Source organism: Silene latifolia, chromosome 10, assembly GCF_048544455.1.
Source record: "Silene latifolia isolate original U9 population chromosome 10, ASM4854445v1, whole genome shotgun sequence".
Classification (NCBI taxonomy): Eukaryota; Viridiplantae; Streptophyta; class Magnoliopsida; order Caryophyllales; family Caryophyllaceae; genus Silene; species Silene latifolia.
The window spans coordinates 163,401,157-163,420,761 of record NC_133535.1 but is presented as its reverse complement, the minus strand read 5'-3'; the positions used below and the strand labels follow the sequence as shown (position 1 = coordinate 163,420,761).

At 36.0% G+C, this 19,605-nt stretch overlaps 4 protein-coding genes across 5 annotated transcripts; 2 read left to right on the top strand and 2 right to left on the bottom strand.

Moving 5' to 3' along the window:
• Window positions 1-450: 450 nt before the first annotated feature.
• Window positions 451-2,465, top strand: LOC141606840 (CRIB domain-containing protein RIC6-like). Its single transcript, XM_074426174.1, has 5 exons — window positions 451-693; window positions 1,275-1,427; window positions 1,584-1,687; window positions 1,791-1,833; window positions 1,980-2,465. Exons 2-5 carry the CDS (start codon window positions 1,370-1,372, stop codon window positions 2,426-2,428), a joined length of 654 nt encoding a protein of 217 aa, XP_074282275.1. The 5' UTR covers window positions 451-693; window positions 1,275-1,369; the 3' UTR covers window positions 2,429-2,465.
• Window positions 2,466-2,538: 73 nt separating this feature from the next.
• On the bottom strand, window positions 2,539-6,800 carry LOC141606839 (zinc finger BED domain-containing protein RICESLEEPER 2-like). 2 transcript variants are annotated; one of them, XM_074426172.1, is made up of 3 exons: window positions 6,534-6,800; window positions 3,220-5,059; window positions 2,539-2,952 (listed from the first exon to the last, which is right to left on the bottom strand). In XM_074426172.1, the coding sequence occupies exons 2-3, from the start codon at window positions 5,033-5,035 to the stop codon at window positions 2,783-2,785; spliced, it is 1,986 nt and encodes a 661-aa protein (XP_074282273.1). In that variant the 5' UTR covers window positions 5,036-5,059; window positions 6,534-6,800; the 3' UTR covers window positions 2,539-2,782. The 2 variants fall into 2 exon arrangements, with proteins under 2 accessions (XP_074282273.1, XP_074282274.1); XM_074426173.1 differs by lacking the exon at window positions 6,534-6,800 and adding an exon at window positions 6,488-6,532.
• Window positions 6,801-8,200: 1,400 nt separating this feature from the next.
• LOC141606828 (F-box/LRR-repeat protein At4g14103-like) lies at window positions 8,201-12,015 on the bottom strand. Its single transcript, XM_074426162.1, has 4 exons — window positions 11,906-12,015; window positions 10,118-11,169; window positions 9,248-9,415; window positions 8,201-8,918 (listed from the first exon to the last, which is right to left on the bottom strand). Exons 1-4 carry the CDS (start codon window positions 11,922-11,924, stop codon window positions 8,517-8,519), a joined length of 1,641 nt encoding a protein of 546 aa, XP_074282263.1. The 5' UTR covers window positions 11,925-12,015; the 3' UTR covers window positions 8,201-8,516.
• Window positions 12,016-14,821: 2,806 nt separating this feature from the next.
• Window positions 14,822-19,478, top strand: LOC141606837 (KIN14B-interacting protein At4g14310). Its single transcript, XM_074426170.1, has 3 exons — window positions 14,822-16,800; window positions 17,366-17,976; window positions 18,718-19,478. Exons 1-3 carry the CDS (start codon window positions 15,058-15,060, stop codon window positions 19,247-19,249), a joined length of 2,886 nt encoding a protein of 961 aa, XP_074282271.1. The 5' UTR covers window positions 14,822-15,057; the 3' UTR covers window positions 19,250-19,478.
• The last annotated feature ends 127 nt before the right edge of the window (window positions 19,479-19,605 follow it).

The following is a 19,605-nucleotide window of genomic DNA, read 5'->3' as shown; positions in this document are numbered from 1 at the left end:
AATCATTTGTTTATATTTGATTAAAATATTTCTCACAAAGAATATAAAAGGTAAATAAATAATTGTTACTTTATTTCAACATAATTCAGAATTATGAGAATAACGAGTCTTTGACTCTACTAAATCGAAAACATATTCTATGTTGAAATAGCTTCATCTAAATCACAACTCACAAGTGTAGATTGTTTTCTAAATTGCCTTTTGCAATTGAATTTGTTCTGACATTTTATTAATTAATACCAAATCCTATGCAAATTGTATATATTTAGCCAAAAAATGCATGAAAAATTGTGTTTTCTTTAACTAAGTAAAACATGAACAGAAGAAGGCTGTTATATTTTCATGTTTTGGCTGGCAATTACAAATTGAACTAAACAAACTAATTAACGCGTTTGTCACCTAAAACATCGAAAATCATTTATATGTAATGTCACAATTAAAATCCAAATTAAGGTTTTTTTAACCTTTTTTTTTTCTTTTAATCAATTTTCTACATTATTAAAAGTAATTATTATTTCTTACCAAATCTTCCTAGAATATTTTTCCATTTCTGTTTTACCAACACATTTAAGTACAAAAAGTTGTTCACGTTCTTCCTACACTACAAATTTTATCGATTTTATTGCATATATCTGATCTCCTTACCGGGGTTACAAACCAGATTTATACACCAAAGATGACATCAATTTGTAGGTAAGAGTGCAAATTTTTGCATGCCCCCTTCTTGGATTGAAATGAATTATATACCAATTTCTAAAAAAATCTAAAATAGTATAAATGCAAACATTATTAGAATTTAGAAAAGTATTTAGATTAACATATATTAAGGAAGATGCTTGATTATGCACTTAAGGAAACATGGAAACATGTTTTGATATGTTCAAATAACATGACATAAAATATTGTCAACTATAATGACAACAAAGAGAAGAAACTTTCTACATTTTTCATCAACAACAAAGTCTATTATTTTTTAATTATATGATTTTAGTTAATTATTTTTATAAAAGGTCTTCGTGGTTTCCACTCAAAAGAGAAGAAATCAATGATTATAATTAAATAATTAAATTAATTATATTTGACAAAAATATTAATGACAGAATTTTGATAACAACTTCTCTATTATCATTCCTTAGGCAAAATCTTGAAATCTTATTGTTAATCACTTGGTTGTAAGGAAAATGATGTTGCATGATTTTGTTGTAAGATAAAACTCAAAAAATTTCATGAAATTTTGAATATTATTTTTTATAATTCTCTTATTTCTTTTGTAGATTGAGATTCTTATAGTACAAAAAAAAAAAAAATCGGATTTGAGATTGTTCTTCGACGTGTCAAAACTCGAAGAACATTGTTGGAATAGGGCAAAATGTCGAATAAAATGAAAGGAGTTCTAAAGGGTTTACGATACATTTCACAAATATTCGGTATGTTATCTCTATTTAATAGTAATTTTTTTTCCCTTATAAGAGTTATTTAATCAGGAATTTTTTTGAGGTACTGAGGTGATGATGATGATGACGATTATTCAAAATAACGTCGTTTTTAATATTAGAAAATGATTTGTTTTGAATGCAATGTAGAAGATGGAGAACAACAAGAAATGCAAATTGGATTTCCAACTGATGTAAAACATGTTGCCCATATTGGTTGGGATGGTCCTGCAGCTGGAAATGCACCTAGCTGGGTAATACACTAATTAACATTTAATTATTAATTAATTATCGTATTTATAAATTAAAGGGTAATTTATTAATCATGTATAATAATTATTTCATAATTTTCTGCAGATCCAAAAATTTAAAGAGGGAGACCCAGGAGCACCTTCAAATGGTATGCATTTTACATTTTTTTCAGTAATTCTTTTGTAAGACGGTCTGACAATAAGTAATACATAGTTAAAACTTATTTAACGATGTTGTCGAAAAAAAAAAAAAAAAAAAAAAACTTATTTAACGAGTTATTGGTGTGATCTGTAGGCGATCAGCAAAATGTCCCGCTAGACCCAAGGCTCACGGCTCAAGAAAGACGGTGTTCAACCGGGACTGACTCGATTCTCAAGTCCCGATCAAAACGACAGTCATCAGACAAGGGCAAGGCTGCTGCGAGGCGGCATAGTTCGGCAGGTAATGACTCCCCTAACAGAACATTAACCACAGAAAACAGCACAAAGCAGTCTCCTGGACCTGAAGACTCACCTTCTCGCGACACATCCTCAAGCGCAAAGGCTTCGCGTAGAAGAAAAACCAAGACCTCATCATCTAAGTCCAAACCCACGTCCACGACACCCGATTCAGGGTATTCGGATCCTGGAATAACATCAAATGGGCTGAAAAGTAAGGATACTTGCCAAAGTTTAGGTCTTTCAGGATCTGAAAAGGATCAGAATGCAATTGATGATAAAACTAGAAGAATTCCTGCTATGTAAATTACTGTTTTTATGAGTTCAAATCTTGTTTCTATTCTTTTTGCTCTGCCTCTTTTGTTTTCTGCTGCGAAAATTCATCGTAAATTCTCAACTCTTGCAGCACACAGAAATAGCCAAGTCAGTCTTCTCATTGCTAACATATTTTTTCGACACATTTTTTTACTAAAGACAAAATCCAAGTGACTGTCAAGAAGCAGCATCAAAGTACGCTGACAGGCGACACTGCGACACACTGCAACAGTTCCAAACAGTACAATAAATAATAGGTACAGCAAAACAAAAACCGCAACCAGTCTCATTGACAGCATCTACTGCTATCTTGGGAAAATTTGAGTGATACTAAGACCATAATCTTCAGTCTTCTTTACAGTCCTCATCATCTTCCTCTTCATCTTCGTCTTCATCATCTCCATCTTCACCTTCATCTTCGTCATCTCCGTCATCATCTTCATCTTCATTTTCTTCAAACTCATCTTCACTTCCTTCCTCAACATCATCATCATTGTAACCATAGAAAGGAGAACCTTTAAGAACAAAGAATAAAAAGACATTAAGTTAAGGTAATAATTCTCATTTGAGACGGGTGGTATCCGTGTGAAATTAAGACGGATAAAAGTTACCATCTTTTTATTGTTAAGAAGTGACAGTTTTAGTTATAACTTATTATCACTAAATGGTCGGCTTTCATTAAAAAAATTATCACATTTTTCCCGTCCTAAGTTAAAACCGTCTTAAGGGGGACTGACTGTAAAAAGAATTAACTCAAAAGTGATAACCAAAAGCAGCATTACCTTTCATTAGTCCTCTGGCTCGCACCCAATCATGGTAACAAACGAGTGCTTCCATTACAATCGGAGTTTCCAGTGGAATGGACTTTCTCCAGAGGCAGTGGAAGTTCTTAGTGGTGCTAAAAACCGACTTCCAAGCAACAGTTGAGATAGGAACGGTTAAAATATCACGAGCCAAACATGAAAGACATGGAAAACGCTTTGAATTATTCTTCCAGTAGGCTAAAACATCAGTATCTTTATCCATATCAGAATGCCAGTCCTCTAAATACCGTTCTAGTTCCGACTTCTCCTCCACTTTACTCCTTTTACTCAAGAAGGCGACATAGTCCTCATAATCATCATGTTCCAAATAACCCCTAGCTACATAACCTACATTGTTTGGTTTATCAACAACCTTGTTATACTCAACAAACATATCAAAAAGAGCGGTTTTCACTTTTCCGATCATCTCCCTGGCATATTCTTCCCCATACAACTTCTCATAACAATACTCGACTCTTTCAAGCTTAAACCGAGGATCTAAAACAGCAGCACAGGATAATACTAAACAATTATCTGACCAATATTTATCAAACTCCAAATGCAACTCCTTGGCCATGGTAAACAGAAAGCTAGGAGGACCATTTGAAATATCCGACAATTTCCTAAAGACGGTCCACAAAACATGGAAATGAACATTCGGAGTCTGTGTCTTTGAGGCTAGATATGTATTCATCACATCATACAGGACTTTCAAGAAGTTGAAAACCTCAGCAACCCTTTCCCACTCTTCTTGTTTAAGAGCAAAGACTTTAATATTTTTGTCCTTGCTAACAAAACTATCAATCACATCACGGAAATAGAGAAAACGATCAAGCATCACGAATGTGGAATTCCATCTCGCATCTGTATCGCCAATCAACCTTTTGGAGGTGTCCAGACCAAAACTTGAACGAGCAAGTTCGTAAAACTTTTCCTTCTTGGAAGTAAAGGATCTAATATGCTCCACAATACTTCTAATCTTGTCAATAACTTTTTCAATAAGGTTCAAACCAGCTACCACGACAAGATTAATGATCTCGTGAGAACAACTTATGTGAAATAATTGTCCGCCAAGGACCATTGAATTTGTCTTCTGCAAATGAGTCGTAATAGAAACCATCATTGAGCTACGATAGAAGGGTTTGTCTACTGTGAAACTTAAAACCTTGTTCGAAATCTTCCAGTTGGCCAAACACGATTTAATTGTGGCACACACATAGTCTTCATCAAACGGGGTTATCAAAGTCTCGAACTTTATCATTCGCTTTTGCAAATTCCAATCACAGTCAATCCAGTGAGCGGTCAGACACGTACAATTCTCTTCTATAATGTCATCCGTCATATTATCGACTGTGAAACAAATTCGGCCAGGAGCTCTCTGTAACTCATCCTCAACTATCTTTCTCTCTTCCTTGTAATAATTAAGCGCATCTTTTACGAGATCAGTGGGACTGGGGGGATTAAAATGAGGGCACAAACTCGCCACAAAAATCTTGAATCCAACTCTCTCAGAAGTTCTAAGAGAAAGTCCATCAGAAATAACCATATTACACATAGCTCGTCGAATTTTATCGAGCTCAACATCAGGACTTCTTGAAGACTTGGAATCATCACCACTACTATCACCATTACCACCACCATTATCAGAGGAAGCACCACACGGGAGACGTTTATCTATGTCATTGTCACATGCATATACACGATCTTCATTAAGATGAACTAAATTATCAGATTTTTTCTCACAGGACATACCAGCGGCTTGGATGTCATCAGAACCGGGAATGTCTTCCTCCATGCTTCTTCTGGGATGAGTTTAACCCTGAAAATTCAGACACGGCGAAGAAAAGTATACTCCATTAAAATTGCTCAACAAAATGCTGTTCAAACTTCAAACAACTTCAAAAAATTGGTCAAAGGGCTCAATTGAACTCACACATATACCTCAAAGACTAAATCTTTTATACAATTCATGCATGAAACAATTGCTCTTAAGCACACTACACCCACATGTAATGAATTAACCCACAATCCAGATTTCAACTTATACCAATTTATTGAATAGTTATTCAACCATTCTTATGTGAGGCCATTTTCGGCTAAAATTGTGTAAAACGGATTTACATATACATATATCATGACCCATTTAAGCGAAAAGAAGTTAGCTACCAAGTAAATCCATTTTATATACTTCTTATAATCTTATGTAAGACTGCCTTACATGAAAATTTGTAACTATGAAGATTCAACTAGTCTTGCTGAAGACGGGTTGGAGCAAGTGACGGATAATGCCACTCACAAAACGAATAGGGGGGACAAGGTGGGGCACCCCCATATGCTTCCCTCTCTCCTCTATTTGGGTCATTTGTGAGGGAAAATGGTATCCGTCACTCCAAAGTGACGGATACGTGCCGTCACAAATGAGATTTTGTGATGGAGATTAGACTAGACAGCAAAACATAACCCACAAAATATTCATAACATTGAGGACAAAAATTATAAGATACTCTCTCCGTCCCGGTCATTTGTTGTCCTTTAGTTTTGCCACAAAGACCAAGGAAAAGTGAGGGAGTCAATTACTAAATGACAAGTTGAATAAATTGTGTGAATGGTCAAATTACTTATCAAATTCATTCTTAAAATAGAAAGGACAACAAATGACGGAGATACCCAAAATGGAAAAGGACAACAAATGACCGGGATTTGTTTACCTTTTCCATATTGGGATGTCTCGGTCAATTGTTTACTTTTCTATTTTGGTAATGTTTTTGACGAGCAATTTAATCATCCACCCTCAATTTGGTATACTTGTCATTCTAACCCATTCCTCCTTCTTTGGTCTTTGTGTCAGAACCAAAGGTAAACAAGTGACTGAGACGGAGGGATTATTAATGTATCGTGTCATTTCTATACAAAAAATTCCTAAAATTGAAGGATTATTATCAATTCCTCCCTCCGTCTTAATCATTTGTTTACCTTTTATTAAGATACCCTCACAAATCACAATGAATATAGCCGTAGTAAACAAATGACTGAGACGGAGAAAGTAAAAATTAGCACATCAAGTCACTAACAAGCCTAAAGTATACAACTTTTGTGATTTATCCCACTTATTAAAATGCACAAATAAACAACTTTGAACAGAAAAATTAGAAAATAAACTAACAAATTAAACTAACAATCATGGTTGTTATATTAAAAAAAAAAAAAAAAACATATAATGATAGCAACATAATTAATGGATTAATACCCAAAACATAAAAAAGAGTGTTAAGCAAGGAGATTTCGATTGAAACCTGGAAATTAAAGCGGGAGAATTGGAAAGAGATGAAGAGTTGCTTTACATTTTGGGGGTTTTATAGTTGCACTAATTGGGTTATTTGGGCTGGACCTGCTCACCAACTAGTCTAAATTCGATTTGATAGGATCCGAAAATTAAGTGAACCAAAATTAAGATTCGACTCGAGGTTAAATCGATAGCTTATGACGATACTTTTTTATTTTTATTTTTCTAGACCTAATTTACTAAGATGAACCATCATAACCACAAGCTATGTTGCAATGACTCGTTCATAACTATTTGACATTATGCTAGAGAATACGAAGACTTAGGCCCTGTTCTTTTGGACTTAAAGTTGTTGAACTTAACTTAATTTTTCTGAACTTAACTTAATTTTGCTGAACTTAACTTATTTTTGCTGAACTTTTCTCAACTTAATTTTTCTGAACTTAATTTTGCTGAACTTTTCTGAACTTCATTTTGCTGAACTTAATTTTGCTGAATTTTGCTGAACTTTGCTGAATTTAACTTATAATAGCTTAACTTTTCTAAATTAAAATAATCTTACATAAATTAACTTAATTTAATTTCACTTATTACTACTACTACTACTACTAATAATAATAATAATAATAATTCCCTTAAAAAAAATAATAATAATATTTAATAATAATAAAGAAATATAACTAAAAACACAAATAAAGATTATAAAACTTTATTTATATAAGTTAATACTTTCGTACACATTACCTAATACATAAAAATAAAAAGTAAATCACATTACTTTTTTTTTCTTTCTAATCATCTAGTTCCATATTATCATCTTCCTCGTCACTTTCTTCATCTCCATTTGAGCTCACCCCGTCAAATCCATTGCCTCGCCAAATGTTATTGACTATGTTATTTCGCACCTTGTACATAGCTTTTTTCCGCTTCTTATCAAACATGCCTAAATCTTTTGTCGCTAGAACATTCTCATGTTGTATAACAGGTATCCCATGAGTGTGCATCCGTATAAAATTATGAAGTGTGAAATTAGAAACAATAATGAACATTTGATACTTAGGTGACATTTGAGGCATAACTTTTAACACCTTCCACCTTTTTTTCAATTGACCAAATGCCATTTCAACTTTCATTCTCAATGACGAATGTCGGTAATTAAAATGCTCTAACATACCTTCGGGGGATAGGTAAGAATTCGGCTTTAAATAAATGTTTTTTTTTTGAAAAAATTATATAGAATAATAATTAATCTCGGATTGTTTATACAACCGATTTGAACGAAAATGGTATCTATTTTTTAAAACTCGTCAATATTATGAAACTTATTATTCTGCTTAACTTCTCTGAACTTAATTTTGCTGAACTTTTCTGAACTTAATTTTGCTGAACTTAATTTTGCTGAACTTAATTTTGCTGAACTTAACTTAACTTAATTTTGCTGAACTTTTCTGAACTTAACTTAATTTTGCTGAACTTAACTTATAGAGAGTGACTTTAAGTCCAAAAGAACAGGGCCTTAAGAGAACAAAGCGTATCACACGGGTAGACGAGGAAGAAAACCCGAATGATATACTAGAACGAAAACCTGACGAGGAACGTCATTGACCAAGAACGACCAACTGTCAACACTGAGGGTGTGGTTGCACACATCAATAGTGCAGGGAATGTAAATAATAATAGCTAAAATCAGGCAATCAATCAATCAATCAAACGATAACAGAACAATCAGTTTTCATTATTACATCTAGCTATATTTATCAATAAATAGTCAAAATACAGAGGACCTAATAAAATAATGCAAACATAAATTGTAGTATGGTTCATCATCTGTTTCCATATTTCCAATGGAGACAGACTCATTACTCTTACATTCGGGAGTGAAATAGCGGTCCTTCGATGCAGTTCTCAACACAATTTTGAACTTGGGTCATTCGGAAACAGCCACTTTGTGTTGCTAACACAACGATAAGGCTGCGTACAACCGACTCCCCCTTTACCCCGCAACTTGTGGGAGCCATTTAGGCGCTGAGGTAATGTAGTTGTAGTCTGGTTGATCATCGGAATATATTATACAACATGATTTGGATGCCCTCGGTATCTCTTCGAGGTTCTTCTTAAATTCATCTAACTTAGATGAATTAAATTTGATTCCATTATATCCCATTGACATGGATATAACCAACTCTTTCAAAACAGACGCTTTACCAAGAAGAAATTTGATCAAATTCAGCTCTTGGACATGCCCGTAGCAACTGTAAATCCAGATTCGTTTCAAATGAGATTCGCAACATGAAGGGATTGTTTGAGATAGTCCCCAGCTAGCAGCTTCAAGAGTAGCCACATCAAACTTGCTTGGCTTATGAATAGAACATGTTTCGTTGAAATCAAAGAAACCCTGAAAACAACAAACCATTTTGCAGCACAGTTAGGTTTTTCCTTTTATGTCATTTTTTCTTAAAACAGGTTTAGTTGGATAATAGACACAAAAATGGCAACATTTTGTCGATCTCCTAAATATTACATGCCTTGATTCTTACAAATTGCTCCATATTCCATTTTCGGCAGGTTTTTAGAATTGAACATTTTCATTTTGAGCATGTTTTTGTTAATAAAATCCTGCTACTTTACCACCCCACTCACAACCTTAATCCTTGTGCATAAAGTAAACGGGGGAATTTCCAAAGAATTGGAGGGAGCAACACGGATTATAAACTACAGACTAACCTCCATACAAACAAGTTCTTCTAACAAAGGTGAATGATAAAGGATCAACAACAGCACAATATCCCATCTTCCGCTACAGCATGAATCACAGAATGCGCCCAGCTTCAAAGTTTTTAGATTACGAAACATAGGTAGTGATGCCTTGAACTTGGCAGCATAATAAAAACCCTTGAGAAAAAAAAAAGTAGGCGTTAGGCATTTAAGACTGTTACGGTCCGGTACCTTGAGCAGGAACGTGCTTAGTTTGAAAAGGAGGAAGGCGCACCAAGGCGCTAAGGGGCTGAGGAGATGGAGCGCAAGGCGCCTTATTTTCGGAACTTAATTTTATTTCCAAAATAAAGTTTTGGGCAACAATACCCTTTTTAGAGTTTTCAAGTTGACTAGCATCTAAATTTAAGAATAATGGGGAAAAGAAAAGGCATATTAAAAATATAGACGTACTAATGAACCTCGCTAAGCGAGCCTTATCTAAAAGGCACACGTAAAGTGAACCAAGGCTTTGGATAGTGCCTCATCTAAGGCGCGCCTTTTCAAACTAAGGGAATGGGTACCACACCCTTGCCTGTAAAGCTAAGGGTAGAAATGTATAGACCGTCACACATAATGTTCATTTACAATATCGTGTCTCTACAATATCAGGACATATCTAGGGTTCTTACACATAAATATTTCCCCACAACTACTTTCCGTACAACTTTTTTACACAATACGAGGGGGAAGAAACTTATATGATCATAAAATAAACTAATAATGTAGACCCTTTTTACGCGTCTCTTGGATAAATTAGAAAATATATCGTGAAAAAAATACAAGTGGAACAAAGATGGTAATATATAAACCAGCGAGGATGAAAAAGGTGGAGAGACAAACCTGAGTAAGCCATCCGAACATAGATAAATATTTAACATTAGACAAGGCTCTTGTAAGACTAAGCAGGTTCCTGAAAGCAGCCTCGGAAGTGAGTTCTTTCGTATTGCGCACCCGGACGTACGCTTCGACTAGCGCATTCATATTTATATTATATTTCATTGGTAAATTGTCGTAATATCTAAAATACTGCAAATTAGGGGTCTCAATAAGCACAATGTCACCGAATTTAGCTTCATCTGTATCTCTGAAAACAAGGAAGGTGAATCTCTGAAGCGATTGTGAGGAAATGGTGAGACAATCTGCCTTCTCCCAGGAACAATAAGAGATAGAGAGATCTTCAAGAGCAGGGCAGTTTGAAACTAGCTTAGTGACAAAGTCGTGGTCATTAAAAACAAAGGAATGGAGGTTAAGGATTTTCAAGTTAGGGAGACAAATGGGTGGGATTTCAGTGCTACTGTTAATCTCAAGATTGGAATCAAGCGTCAACACCTCTAACAGTTGGCGAGTAAAAAGTCCGGGCGGAAATTGAAATTCAGAAGGGTTGCGTACATGAAAGGAGAGGTCAAGTTCCCTAAGGCCACAATGGGTTAACGGGTAAGAGATCCATGCATAAAGACGGGCGGGTTCAGGGTTGGGGAAACAAGTTGGCTTACAATAGTGCCAAGCTAATTGGGAACGATAGAAAGTGGTTTTGTCCCCACCAAAACGAAGTCTAAACCGAGTAAGAGGCTGCTGAGACTGAGATAATTTATGCAATACATTGTCGATAAATGACTCGTAAAGAGAGGTGCGCTCAACCAGATGGGGAAATTTTACACAATGTGATATAAGAGAATCATCCAAGTCCACTTTTGTTATACAAGAGAAAGCTCGTGGCATCCTCTTGGACAGTACTTGGGACGCAGCAGCATCCTTGGTTGGGAGCCACGACAAAATTTGTTCCAATACCTCATCAGGTAAACTGGTTAATCTATCCGCATAACAGTCCCTTATAAAAGGGCCACTTGTACGTTGCCATTTCAGTTTTCGGTCCATACCCGCCATCGTGGATCCTAGTTTAAAAAAATTATCAAGAAGAAAATAAACTTCCAATTGAATCTGCAATTGAATTTGATAATGACAAACTAACAAAATACACAAGTAGTACTAGATAACTTTATGGGGAAAATAAAGACGGCTGAAAAACAAGTGCAATTTACAAAAATCTCTCTCAAAAAAAATCAGATGTTTGTGAATCAACAACAAGCAACTTTGACCAGATCCAGCAAAAGGATGAATTGCTAAACAAATGATTGAGACGGAGCGAACAAGAATCAATTGCTAACAACAAATCAGATTAAAAAGAAGCAGCAATCAAGTCCTGGTGAATGAATAATAAAGGAATAAAAATTGATGATAAACAAGCAAAAAGGCAAGTTTAATTCAAGGTAAAACAATCAAAAGATAACTTACAAAGCAATAACAATTGCGATATAGTAATCAACTTAATTAATTGGAGAAGAAGATGATGATTGCGGAAACTCCTACGAGGCTATGATAAGGAATAATTTGTATATATACTAGGATTAGGGTTAGGTTTAGGAAAACGATATATTCTCATTTGTTTACCTTTGATTTTGGCACAAACTTGATAATTGACAAAACCAATCAAAAACCCCCAATCAAAAACCCCCCAATCAAAACCCCAGCAGTACAAAAAGCACAATAGTTGATAATCAAGGTAAAGCAAAACCCTAATTAAATTAAACCCAAAGTAACACAATAGAGAGAAATGGAATGCTAAAATACCTGTTGTTTCCACCGCCATAGAATGAGGATGTCGAGGAACGAAGAGAGGAGGAGGAGCAGCTATGTAGAAGATGTTAGCCTTGCTATAGACCGATATATCCGTTTATAACTAAAGACGGGTTAAATAGCTTGAAAGTGGTAATATTTTTTGCCTCTATCATTTCATTTGTTGTTTGTCCTATCAGAGAATGTGATATTGTATTTGGCCCGTCTTTAGTTATAGACGGATATATGTCGTCTATAATGAGATTTTGTGGTAGAAGAAAAGGGAGAATTTCCAATGTTTACACATTTAGAGGGGTTTTAGATTAGATATGAATCATAAATTCTTACATGCCTTGCTTCATAATCTGTCGTATTTTTTTGGTAAGTTTAACGAAAAATAACTCAATCTTTAATAAGTCTTCCAAAAATAACACGACTTATGTGAACCAAAATTAAGACCCGACTCGAGGTTAAATCGATAGCTTATAACAACTCTATTTTTATGAGCCTAACTTGACCCGAGTTGAGATGTGAGTTGATCATAATCGGACATGATAGATGACCCATGACAAATTAGCTTAATTGATGCGAGTAATAATAATACGGACAATATCAAATTTGACATTATTCTTACGGAGTAATTAGTTTCATCTAAAATCTCCCCTACAACTAAGAGAATAAAAATTCTCATAATTTTCCCGCCTAAAGAAGTTATATTCAGTTGGGCCTATTTTTCAGGATACTAACACCATAATATTAGATGAATTGTAAATTGTGGACCCTATAAATAACCCACTTTTTTTCTATCCCACCTGTCGAAGTAAAAGTTATTAATAGCTCAAATTTTTTAATTAGCCCACTGTTTTTACCGATTTTTGTTTTAAGGTCAATACGCGTTTTAATTAGATTATACAACTAACTTAATTGTATTATTAATGTCATAAATTAGTTGCATGTATTGATATAACATTATTTTTAATAGTAATAAAATAACTTATTTAAAGTGTCTTTTGATGACAGTAAACTTTTTTTTTTTTTCTATCTCTTATTAATATTATATTTAGTACATTATAACATTTAATTAAAACTACAGTTCATTTATACAAATAATTTATTTGAGAACGTTTCTTTATAAAAATAAATTCAGAAATTACCGTGCTTTAGCACGGGAACTACACTAGTTAATAAGTAGTGTATAAAGTATGTACCTCAGAATAGGTTAACGTGATTTTTTTTTCAAATTTAAAATATAATTACCAAAATCGATAATGACTCAACCGAATCCATCGCGACATTGACCCACCTAAAACACAAAGCTACCCAAATCCAATTTCGACATTTCACAACCTTAATTCGATATGATTAAACTAACCCAATCCATAATCAAACCAAATATCTCAATAACATTAGGGGTGGGATTGTGGGAATCGAACTGGGGCAGGGACGGGCTGAGCCGAGGGGTAGGGGTATGAGCACGACACTACTCTTTCTCATTGCCAAGCTGTTCCGAATTGGGCTCCAAAATTAGTGGCTCGAGCATGGCCCAATGAGCGACGGGTTAAAACGAGTTGTGCACTTGTGCTAGACCTATTTTAATTTCTTTTTTCAGTTGTGGAGCGGGTCAAGCAAAGAAAAACCTGGTACTAACCCGACCCGCTAAAGGCTCAACATAGCTTGGCCAGACCACAGGATGAACAAGCTGCCATTTTTTTGGCTCGACAACACGGTTCAGGTCGTGCCCAATCGAGCTTGCCCACATCCCCTATTTACTAAATGATTAGGAAAAGTTTGGAATTTTCCCGCCTAAAATGCTTTAGCTATAAGTTGGGTCTTAATTTAGGAAGCTATTTAAAATTGTTAGTCTTACAATTAAATACAATTAATTTAATTGTTAAGATTTATATACAAAGCGATCTAAAAAACCGTGCTTTTGCGCGGGATCTACCCTAGTTATTTACCAACTCTAACAAGCACTCTATCTACTGACACAAAATCTCATTATAAACGGCATATATATCCATCCGTCTATAACTAAAGATGACGGGTAAAAAATGTCCGGGGAAGTGGCAAATACACCCCATACGTTTGCAACTATGTGCAAATCGACCCCAAACGTTTCAACATGTGCAAAATAACCCCATAAGTTTTCGTTTGTGTGCAATTAAACTTTAGGTGCTATTTTCCGGTCAATTGCTCGTCGGAGAAAATTAATAAAACACCGGATATTTTCCCTTAGCCTGCTTCCTCAACAAACATCACCTCAATTCATCACCATCACCATCCCAAATTCATTTCAGTTTCGATAATTCGCTGCAAATAACAAATCTAGTAAATATTTCTATTTTTATGGGATATAGTATCATTTTATTGTCTTTGATTGTCTTCTATTATCCCACCTTCAATTTTCTATCTCTAAACTCTCACTTTGTTTCTCTTTCCTCCATTGTTACAACGGAGGTTCTCCTTTTGTTATCCTCTCCTCCTTCGTAGTCAAAACCAAACATGGCAAATCCTAACCCAATTTAAAGCCTGCCTCTAGCCATTTATGATAGATCAGTAATATTTTTTTATTTTCAGTTTTAAAGTAATATTTATTTTTAAATTTATTGTGTTTAATTATCTCTCCGGCATCTTATCACTCTTTTCCGGCAAGCTAATGACCGGAAAATAGTCATTGGAGTTTAATTGCATGCTAAATAAAACTTATGGGGTTAATTTGCACATGTTAAAACATTTGGGGTTGATTTGCACATAGTTGCAAACCTATGGGGTGTATTTGCCACTTACCCCAAAAAATGTCATCACTTTCAAATTATTTGTCCCGTCGTTAGGTATAGACGGATATATCCGGGTCATGTCATTAAAGAAGATCCGGAGTCCGGACCAACAAACACAAACAAATAATTAATCCCGCGGCACATTTTCCCACACACCAAAAATTCAAATTTTTCAAAAACCTTAACATTATTAACATTTCCCGCTCCTCTCTCTCTCCTACTTTTCATTTCATTATTCTTCATCAACTCAATCCACAAAAATCCCCAAATCTCAATCCTCTCAACCCTACTATAAAGATCCAATTTTTCACCCAAAATATTCAAATTCAACCAAAATTAACACTACCCATCAAGCTAAAACCCTAAAAATCCATCAAAAATCAATCAAAAATGTCGTCGCAATCAGTTCGTCGGCTCAAAGAAAGGGGAGGATCAGGAGGAAAGGTTGTAGCTCCAATACCCAGTAAAACCCTAATCCCAATTTCTGAAAATCCCTCTTTGATTGCTAGTGGAAGGAAATCAATTGGTAAAGAAAACCCTAACCCTAATCCTAAATTACCTTCTAGGGTTTCAGGCCAAACCCAGAAGCCTGTGATCCGACCGATGGTTAAAATGTCGGGTGTCGAAAACCGGTCTAAGTCTCAACCTAGAGGGAGGAGTGCTAGTCCTTCTGATTTTACTAGGGTTTTGTCTGATATGAGGAAAAATAGGGTTTCTAGTGGGAATAATTTGGGTAGGAGTGAGGTGGGTAATGGAGGATCTAGGGTTTTGGAGAAGACGGGTTTACGAGGATTTAATCCGAAAACCGGAGAAAGAAGTCGGGTTGGAGAGGGAAGTGGGATTAAAGAGAGGAAATTTGGTAGTTTAGGTATGAATTTGAGTGATGAGTTTAGAAAGGAGGGTGATTTGTGTGTGAATTTGGTTAAACAGATTGCGAATGAAGCGAAAGGTGGTTCGGAAAGGCGTGTTGTTTCGAGTAGTAAAGGTGGAAGTGGTATGGGTATGAATTTGAGTGATGATTTTGGAAAGGAAGGTGCTTTGTGTGTTAATTTGGTTAAACAGATTGCTAGTGAACCCAAAATTGGTTCGGAAAGGCGTGTTGTCGGAATTAGTAAAGGTGGAAGCTTCGTTGTTGGTGGTGATGATGGTAGAGCTCAGAAAGGTAAAACATTAGATGAAAATATTGTGATGAAGGATAGTTGTCGGATTGGGGTTAGTTCGGAGAGACGTGGATTAGAGTTGAATGGGAAGGGTTCGGGTGTGAAGAATGGGGAGGGATCGAGTGGCCGTGTTGCGAGTAAGAGTGCTAGTAGGTTGCATGAGAAGCTTGCTTATTTAGAAGGGAAAGTTAAGAGAATCGCGTGTGATATTAAGAAAACGAAGGAAATGCTTGATATGAATAATACTGATGCATCAAAATTGATATTATCTGATATTCAGGAAAAGATTTCGGGGATTGAGAAAGCTGTAGGCAGTGTGATGGCTGATTCTAATACACATGTTACTGGTGCTTGTTCTGGTGTTTCGGGTAATTCTAATAATGGTGAAATAATCGACAGCTTGTGTCAAACTTTACTTGCAGAGACCAAGTGGGCGGATTCTGAGAAAGCGTCCGTGAAAGGATTGAATAGTCAGGAGCTAGAAGCACGGCTTTTTCCTCATCACAAATTGCTTAGGAGTCGAACATTGTCGTCAATATCAGGAAACAATATCTTAGAATCCAACAGTGTATCGAAGATTGAGGATAACTTGATTCAAAATCAATTTTTAGCTTCTTTGAGTAATGCGCAGGCTGAGGTTATTAGTACAAAGCATGGAGAAGTCGTAATGATGGATGAAATTAAAGCAACCGAAGAGCCACAAAGCTCAACAGCTCAAGGAAGTTATGGCACTCTTAGCGGGATGCAAAGCGGAGAAGTAGACCTTGAAGCTCATGAAAGGCTTGATGAGTTATATGAGCAAGAGAATAAACCCATGGTTGTTGAAGACGAGATGGAGGAGGATTCTGTTTCTCAGCTTGTCCAAGTTGGTCGCAAGACTTCTACAGCGGGTTGGTTTGTCTCGGAGGGAGAAGCTGTTCTTTTAGCTCATGATGATGGTACTTGTTCTTTCCATGACATTGTAAACTATGAGGTATGGATTTAATACCTCTACATCGTAAAATTTAATTTCTTCCATCGTTTTAGCTCTTATATTTCGAGTAAAATGTTGCAGCATCAGTTTTTTCAGACAGTTTATATTGTTGGCTGAGACTGGCTCATACTGTGGTTGTAATCTAGGTGATCCTTGATAACATTTGTTAGGGCATATATCGAGGCAAAAGAACTTTGTTCTTAAATGATGATACGGGCATAAGGCCGCGTCCTTAAGATGGGAATTTAGTTAAAAGCTCAACATATATGGGCTCTTTAAAAGTGAAATGGAAAGATGTTTGAAATAAGGCTAAATAATCGTATCATAACCTTCATACATACATATATATATCCCTCGTCTTTTCTCGTCTGAATTACCTTGGCTCCCTGTTTTTGATAGGAGAATTGTGAGATTGGTCAGTGTTGGGTACATATTCCATGCACATATCGTTGTGTGTCGTGTCAGACAGGGGTATTGCAACAAAAGTGAAGAGTCTGATTAAATTTATTATGATTTCGAGACTTGAATACTAATTTATGGCTTACCATTATACCATTACATTCAGGAAAAAGCTGAATACATACCACCTCCAGGACTTTCAGAAAACATATGGAGGGATTGCTGGATTGTCCGTGCACCTGGTGCTGAAAGTTGTTCTGCAAAGTATGTGGTGGCTGCTTCTGCTGGAAGTACCATGGAGTCGGGATTCTGTTCTTGGGACTTCTACACCAAAGATGTGCGAGCTTTCCACATCGAGGATAATAACAGCAGTAGAGTACCTCTAAGTCCGTTGCCTGATAACATCATGCGTAAAAGAAATCCGCTATCTGGGCTCAGATCCAATGAAAATCGACAATGGTGGTATAGACCAAGTGGGCCCTTGATCATCTCCACTGCAAGTTGTCAGAACCGAGTAAAAGTATTTGACATTCGTGATGGGGACATAATGATGAAGTGGGATGTCCAAAAACCTGTATTGTCAATGGATTATTCGAGTCCTTTGCAATGGAGAAATAGAGAAAAGGTTGTTGTAGCCGAAACTGAAGGTCTCTCTTTATGGGATGTCAGCTCCCAGAATTCTCAGGCATTATCATCTGTTTCCACTTCGGGTCGCAGAATATCAGCCCTTCATATTAATAATACTGATGCTGAATTAGGCGGAGGAGTTCGTCAAAGGTTAACATTTACTCCATCTACTGTCAACTTGTTCTGATGCACATTATTATCTGCTTTTTTCAATCTTATTATTTCTACAGTTCTATGCTTGTTGGTTTGCTTTTGTATTTCCATTCTCAGTCGAGCCAAAGACTCACTATTCTTTGGCTATGATTCTGGCTGAGAATCGGTCCAAGTCCAGACCGGACCGAATCGGATCAAACCGGACCGGACCAAACCGAACCGGTCCGAAAATAAAATTTTAGTGGACCAAAGACCGAACATAAAACTATCGGCCCTGGATGGGACCAAACCGGAAATATTTGGTCCGGTCCGGTCTTGGACCAAAATGAACCTAAAATTAGTTTTTTTCACTATTTCGTATACGATAGTCACATTTTAATTCCGCTAAATAAAATACATTTAAATAATTAGACTACTCTTTTTATGAAAACCATTGACAATACTAATTTATAATGTCTTTTGAAGATAAAATATTAATTTGATTCATAATATTTTAATGTTGCGTCATTAAAAATATGAAATTTGGTCCATTCGGTCTGGACCTAAATTAATGGTCTTGGACCGGACCAAAGACCAAACCTTGAAAAATTAGGACCAAGGACCGGACCAAAATAATTCGGTCCGGGTTTGGTCCAGACCAAATGGTCCGGTCCGGTCCGGACCTAATTTTGCTCACCCCTGACGTTAATGATATCAGTTTTCTTTCGGCTAAATGGTGAGAAATAATCTAATATGCAGGACAAGTTCATCAGAAGCAGAAGGAAATGACGGCGTCTTCTGTACATCAGACTCCATAAACATCCTAGATTTTCGTCAGCCATCAGGTATCGGTCTGAAAATACCCAAGATCGGAGTAACTGTCCAATCAATTTCTTCTCGAGGAGATTCAGTATTTCTTGGATGCAACAATGTTATCTCAGCACAACGGAAACAGGTGAATTCTCAGGTATTGCAGTTCTCTGTACGCAAACAGAAGATTGTAAACACATACAATTTGCCTGAATCCAACGCTCATTCGCATCATAGGGCATTGACCCAAGTTTGGGGAAATTCAGACTGGGTTATGGCCGTATCTGGTCTAGGATTGTTTGTTTTCGATGCCCAAAAAGATGATGAGCTGCCTTCGTTTGTTAGTAACTACAATGGCCCGCAGAATGTAAGGGAAATTATTGGTCCGGATGATATGTACTCGCCTTCTTTCGATTACCACTCTTCCCAGGTTCTGCTTGTCTCCAGAGATCGTCCAGCAATGTGGAGGCAGCTTTCGTAAAATATGAATGTTTGTTAGATTACATAGAGCACCTCGCTCGTAAAATTTAAGCTCATGTATTTTTTTTTTTAATTTTGTTAATTAATTGTTGTGTTTTATATAACTTTTAAACTCTTCACTGTTTTTCATGTTATTATGAAAGTAAGTGTTTTGATGTAATTGGTCGTTTGGATACAGTTACGCGGTTTATTTCCACATTATGTACATATTTGATTCGCTTACTGTGTTATTGGTGATTGTGATGATTTTGTCGCGGTACTAGGTAATGATTGTGATGATTTTGTATGATCCGAGTAATTTACTGCATAATAGAGCAAGGTGTTATCAAATAATGTCTTAGTGAGACGGTTCTGCAC

What these genes read in the sequence shown, in the direction of transcription:
- LOC141606828 (XM_074426162.1), bottom strand. An exon ending in TGTTCGGATGGCTTACTCAG is followed by an intron (nt 9,416 to 10,117) that starts GTTTGTCTCTCC and finishes TTTTTTCTCAAG; the next exon opens with GGTTTTTATTATGCTGCCAA. An exon ending in AAGAACTTGTTTGTATGGAG is followed by an intron (nt 8,919 to 9,247) that starts GTTAGTCTGTAG and finishes TGTTGTTTTCAG; the next exon opens with GGTTTCTTTGATTTCAACGA.
- LOC141606839 (XM_074426172.1), bottom strand. Translation starts at nt 5,035, where the DNA reads ATGGAGGAAGACATTCCCGGTTCTGATGACATCCAAGCCGCTGGTATG. An exon ending in AGCCAGAGGACTAATGAAAG is followed by an intron (nt 2,953 to 3,219) that starts GTAATGCTGCTT and finishes TTGTTCTTAAAG; the next exon opens with GTTCTCCTTTCTATGGTTAC.
- LOC141606840 (XM_074426174.1), top strand. Translation starts at nt 1,370, where the DNA reads ATGTCGAATAAAATGAAAGGAGTTCTAAAGGGTTTACGATACATTTCA. An exon ending in ATACATTTCACAAATATTCG is followed by an intron (nt 1,428 to 1,583) that starts GTATGTTATCTC and finishes AATGCAATGTAG; the next exon opens with AAGATGGAGAACAACAAGAA. An exon ending in CCCAGGAGCACCTTCAAATG is followed by an intron (nt 1,834 to 1,979) that starts GTATGCATTTTA and finishes TGTGATCTGTAG; the next exon opens with GCGATCAGCAAAATGTCCCG.
- LOC141606837 (XM_074426170.1), top strand. Translation starts at nt 15,058, where the DNA reads ATGTCGTCGCAATCAGTTCGTCGGCTCAAAGAAAGGGGAGGATCAGGA. An exon ending in ATGACATTGTAAACTATGAG is followed by an intron (nt 16,801 to 17,365) that starts GTATGGATTTAA and finishes CATTACATTCAG; the next exon opens with GAAAAAGCTGAATACATACC. An exon ending in GGCGGAGGAGTTCGTCAAAG is followed by an intron (nt 17,977 to 18,717) that starts GTTAACATTTAC and finishes TCTAATATGCAG; the next exon opens with GACAAGTTCATCAGAAGCAG.